The sequence below is a fragment of the Scyliorhinus canicula genome, chromosome 1, assembly GCF_902713615.1.
Source record: "Scyliorhinus canicula chromosome 1, sScyCan1.1, whole genome shotgun sequence".
Classification (NCBI taxonomy): domain Eukaryota; kingdom Metazoa; phylum Chordata; class Chondrichthyes; order Carcharhiniformes; family Scyliorhinidae; genus Scyliorhinus; species Scyliorhinus canicula.
In genome coordinates, this window is record NC_052146.1 from 164399356 (window position 1) to 164405355 (window position 6000).

Here is a 6000-nt window from a genome sequence, read left to right on the forward strand (position 1 = left end):
GAAATGCATGTTCTTCTGTTTGTCTTATTCCCTGCAGCAACTGTATCAGATTCAGCAGGTCACGATGCCGGCCGGACAGGACATCACCCAGCCCATGTTCATCCAATCCACTAACCAGACTGCAGATGGACAGCCTACCCAGGTTGCAGGAGAATAGTGCAAAGGGACTGGAGAGCTGAAGTCAACTGCCACAAAAGCCATGTATAAATAGTGCAGTCACTAACCCAGGACGGAAAAGGACTTTTTTTTTGTGTTTTTTTTTTTCCCTTTCATTGTGCTAAGCAAAAATAATTGTACATACATAAAACTGCAATAAACACCTTTCAAATAGAGCGTTGTAAACTCCTGTGTGAGGGGAGGCAGGAAAGAGAATTCCTGCCTGTGCTGGTAATCCTGTATCATAACTGATGATTGCTGTTCTGTTCAGTTGTATAGTATTGTTCCTTACTAAAGTTAATCAGCTTTTTTTGAAAACATTGCAACAATTGCTTAAAATAGACCTGGGGTTAAAAGGAGGTAAACTGGAAAACTCGATGTGCAAGATATCTAAACCACGGTTTCTCAGTAACAGGTTTCTCAACCATTCCTGATCAATCGATCAAAAGATCTGTATATGTAAAATTTTAGAATATTAATGAGATGTGCAACATTGCAGAGACTGTCCAACACCAATAACAACTTGTGTTAAAGGCACTATATAAATATAATAAAATGCTCCAAGGCATTTTGGGAGCAATAATGAAACAAAGTGTGACCAAAAGCTTAGTCAAAGGAAAAGGTTTTAGGGAGTGTCCTACAGGAGGAAAGTGAAGTAGCGAGGTGGAGTGCTGTAGGAAGGTATTCCAGAGCTTTCAGCTGATACGTCTGACGGTACGGTGATGCTCAAGAGGCCAGAATTACACCAGTGCAAATACATTGGAAAGTTGTTGAGTTGGATGAGGTTAAAAGATGGGGAGGAGGTAGTCCATGGAAAGATCCGAAACAAGGATGCGAACTTTAAAATCAAGCCAAATTTTAAAGCGTTGTGTAAATCTGGGGTCGGGGTCCACTCTCCAGAGAGAAGTTAGCCAGGACACCCGAGATGAAATATTGAGCAATGTTTGCCAATTGTGCTCCTCATCCGAATAGCTGCAATGTCGTGTTGCAGTTGAACAAATTAGATTAAATTTACATCCAATTATTTTGTGACTTGTTAAAGAACTTTTTTTGACATTTTTGAAATGCTGATGACTTACTGGAGTTTGGAATGTTGGTGTTCAAAGTATCTGTTTCTTGGTTCTAAGTATACATTGCTGATGAGTAAACTGCACAGGGCCACAAGATTATACAGGTTGATTGGTCAGGTTCTGCAATTTGCCAGATACTGACATATCTTTATCCAGGAGGGACCCTGATCACTTTATACTGGTTCCCGAATATGTAATATTGCTCCAGACAAAACATCTGTTGTTTTCTCAACAGCACTGGAAGTTGGCAACCAGCACTGATGATCTGACATGCTACCAAGTGACTTGTAAGATGTACCACTGATATCCGCCGTTACTCATAAATATCACAAGATAGGTTTGGACAAGTGAATGCTTTCCATCCATAAAGTTCTATTTTTGTTTCTTGAATATTTCCAGTATTTTGGCCTCCATTACTCCACACAGAAGCCCATTCCATTGATTTTTACAAGCAGAACATCCTAACATCAGTCCTGTAATTGTCTTTTACTAGCTTGTAGCCATGTCTCATTGATCTACTCATGTATTGTTTTCCAATTATACCCTTCTCTTTCTGTAGCATTTACTATCCTATGACACTTTCTTGCATCTGAACCCTTTGACACGAGGAGCAAGCCCTGATAATGTTCTCTGCATTGTTTCCAACGCTGCAGGGTTTCCCTTGTGTTTCAATAGACTAGAAGTGGATAAAGATGTGTTCTAACCTGGGCATTAGAGTGCTGTACCTGACCTGAACTCAAATGCTTGAACTGTACAGGTGAACATTCAATCCGCTTGTTATGTACTACACTACACAGTATTGTATTCATTCTCAGGACATGGCCACAGCTGATTGAGCCAGCACAAATTGTCCATTCCGAGTTGCTGGAGTAGTTGGTGGTGCACTGCACTTTTAAAATGTTGCAGTCTGTGGAGTGAAGATGTTCCCCACAATACTCATGGTTAGAAAGTTCCAGTATATCGACTCCTTGTTTAGACAAAATTTAGTATTGAACCTAATAAAGCCTCGTAAGCTTCTTTCAAATCCCCAACCATTTAGACACTAATCACGTATGTTACCCATTTTTTTTATTTAGGTCAATTTTACTTCATCGGTTTCTGCACTGTTCAAGCAGTTTGATTTATTGTTTTTTTTATAATTTCTAAAATAGAATGAACCCTCCCATTGTTGCTAGCCTGAAACGGATACCATCCCATATAAGGCTTGACTATTTTCAAATGGGATGAACAAGGCACATTATAAAACCATGCTGTCTGGAACACATCAGAAAACACGAGTCACTTTGCGTTTCTGTGATAATTAAATCTAGATCATTTCATGTTAATTAATGCTCCTGGCTGTAGGTTGAATAGTCTGCCAGATCAGTAAGTGCTTGATTTTGAATCAACAGAAAAATTACTGTTTGAAAGAATGAAAGCTATCGAAATTCCTGATGAGCATTAAAGGCTATTTGTTTTCTGTTCGTCCTGGCCAGATGGGGCCTGATTTTTTTTTTTAATCCTGCAACTTGCATATAGAACAAGAAAGCACAGTAGTTCATTCAGCTCACCATGCCTGTGAATTCTCTTTGAAAGAGCTACACAATTAATCCCACGTTCCTTGTCCTGAAAATGTGGTTTCGTTCAAATATTTAACTAATTCCTCCTTGAAACCTATTGAATCTGCTTCCATCACCCTTTGAGGCAGTGCTTCCAGATCACTATAACTCCATGCTTAAAATATTTTGCCTGTTTCTTCTAGTTCTCTTGCCCATTACTTTAAATCCATGCCCTCTGGTCACCTACTCTTTTGCCACTGCAAACTGGTTCTCAAGCACAGAACTGAGCAAAGTTCTGAGCATTGCCAATCCTTTAAGGATGATTAATATGGGACTTAGCATTAATAACACAATGACAGAACCGAGTGGTTCTCAAGATTGGAGATGAGTGTGGTTGAATTGGGACTAAACACAACATTCTCCTTTACCTATCATGCTCACTTTATACTTGATGTTTGCACCATCCCCGTTAAAAGAAATATGCCTCCTTTATGTATATCAGCTAGTTTTTGGAGCTCTCACCTTGACTAGACCTGAGGGAATTTAGCTCTTTCTAACCTTACCCAGTATAATCTTTTTTTATGTCTATGTGAGGGTTGGAAGTAGGGTTAGACAGAGATCATATTGATGTCGATTTAATGTTCCATTATATGGACAGGACCACACATGATCTGTGTGTATCTTTTACCTGTTGTGTTTCACATCTTAAGTCATTAGTCTTGCATCCACTTAATTAGGAGAGAAATCAGTTTGGGTTCTCATTACTGGTTGCACTTTTTCAAGCAGAGTTAATTGATTCACAATGCATTTGAATATTGGGTGAGGCTGGCATTGGATGTAGTTGTGATGCCATCTTTCCCCTGTGAACAACTTGCCACTGATGCCTGTCTTTAGCCCAGACGTGAAGTTTGGCCCCTTGGCTGAGATACTGGAGGGCTGTTGGGACTTTTGAGCTCTGTCCCAGCAAGAATCTATGTCTGGGAGTTGGAGTGGAAATGGTACCTACTAGTACCCAAACCTTGGTGGTTTACATTTCCCTAAGTAGACCCCCCATGATGTTGCTGATTAAGTATTTGACTTTGTTGTTTAATGATGTGTTTTCCATATCCAATACATCAATCTGTCTTTGTTTTCCATCCTTCCCTTCTGACTGGAAATTTAAAATTTTACCACTGATGCTGAATCTGCTTACAGCTCAAGATCACATTGGGTATCCTATAGCTGTCCCCACAGCATAGCTCATCCCTGGCCTTAGCCCTTTCCTTATCTACTCTTCCTCATTTCCTGTAACATAAATATGTCAAAAGCCATATTCCCATCGCTCAATAGTGAAAAAATGCAGTCCCTTCTGATCCAGTTTAAAAACCTTAGCTGACCCTCAAAGACCAGACTTCCTTAATGTTGGAATTGAATTAACTGATCTTGACAGTCAAACTTGCCACATCTGGACTAGGAAGATAGGATAGTTAGCAAGTTTTGTGCTCCACTGTCCCCAACAATGCTGGAAGATACTTGTGAGCGAGTAAAGCTTGAGGTCTCCTATTCTTCTCTGCAGGATTGGAAGTCTATTGTCCCCCGCTATCTGAACTTGCACCTGAATATTAGCCACTTGCTAATTGCTGGTGAGCTGTTCAATAGCAATAGCTCTCCTCCAGCATGGTAACAAATTGACTAAATCTAAAGTGACTATATGGCAGTGAGGGGACCTTTAACCAAACACTTTTAATGCAGTTTTTAGAAAAGCTGATTAATTCTATGTGACATTGTGCTTCATTTCAGTTTTATAAAGCACAGTTTATTCTAAGGAGTGTTTAACTTGTGTGTGCAATAAGAACATGTTTAGTCAATGATTCCCATCCCTCTCTCCCATCGCTCCCATGCCCTTCTCTCTCTGGCAGTGATTCTCTTTAAATCCCACAACCTCTCATTAAATATTCCCACTCTGTGGTGATTCTTGTTAAATAACCATCATTCTCTTTCTACAGCGATGATTCTCAATCCATATCCATCCCCCCACTCTCTGCTGATGATTTGTCGAAGGCAACTATGCCTCCCTCAATTATTATTAAATTCCTGCCTTTCATCTCTACTGAGATGACCCAATGTCTGAACAAGAGCCACTCATGAGCTTCCATATCCGTCCATTTTCAATTTAAAAAAATTGTGCTGAATAAAAGTTTCAGGGAAGGTGATAGCGACTTTGTGACTCCCCTCATCCCCACCCATTCAGAATGGTGGGTGCAGTCTGCGACATGGATGTCTTGTCCAGGGTAATGACAATATTCTAATTGTATGTGTACGTTGTGTTACAATTTCTCACTGTTGCCCCACTCCCCTTCACTTATGTGTGAAACACTGGGTGCATTTGTTGTTGTTTGAAACTACCTTAAGAATTTTCTGATATCTGGAGTCTGGTATTAGCCCATTTTGACTTTATATATCTTTAGAAATAAAATCCTTTTGTTATAGCACTAATGTTGAGCTTGTTTCTTTTCGCTGTGGGTTGGGCAAAGAAGCTGGCAGATCAGGAGACTATTTGGTCCATTGAGCCTCCAAAAGCCATGTGCTGGAGCAAACCAAAATAACTGCCTCTGCACGCCTTGGCTTCAAATATATAACAATTTTAGTTGTTTCAGGAAACGTGTGCATAAACTGGCTGCTATATTTTCAATATTACACTTCTTTAAAATGCATCTGAAGTCGGGACATCCTGAGATTGTGAAAGGGACGATAGAAATGCAAGTTCATGCTATAAATCTGTTTGCTTATTGGTTTGTAGTCTGAACTTCAGACCAGTAGAGGGGATCATGTATCATTATATGAGGTACTCCAGTACTGACGAGGAATCACTTGAATCCTGGGTGGTGCTAGAGACATTGGGTTCACTGCAGACAGCTGAAATGGAGTAAATTAGTTGCAGACGATTTCGAATCGTGACAAAAGGTAAATCACCTTTTACTGTTCACTTGCAGTTTGAGGCTTTATGACTTTGTCAAGACTTCAACACTCTGCATTTATTCTAGAAATGATGGCCTCGCCTAAAAAGAGGGTGTTGTGTTACTGCACCATACTGAAGTGGATCATAGAATTTACAGTGCAAAGGAGGCCATTCGGCCCATCGAATGCACCAGCTCCACCTTATTCCCATAATCCAGTAACCCCACCGAACCTTTTTGGACACTAAGGGGCAGTTTAGCATCCACCTAACCTGCACATCTTTGGACTGTGGGAGGAAA

General features: G+C 40.2%; 1 protein-coding gene across 3 annotated transcripts in view; it reads left to right on the forward strand.

Annotated features, from left to right (window-relative positions):
• The window catches only part of nfyc (nuclear transcription factor Y, gamma), a 111330-nt gene extending 106095 nt beyond the window's left edge, over positions 1-5235 (forward strand). For all 3 annotated transcript variants that reach the window (XM_038802097.1, XM_038802106.1, XM_038802086.1), the window contains one exon: positions 38-5235. In XM_038802097.1, coding sequence (XP_038658025.1) covers positions 38-157 — 120 coding nt within the window. In that variant the 3' untranslated portion in view covers positions 158-5235. The remainder of the gene's footprint in view (positions 1-37) is intronic.
• Positions 5236-6000: the final 765 nt, after the last annotated feature.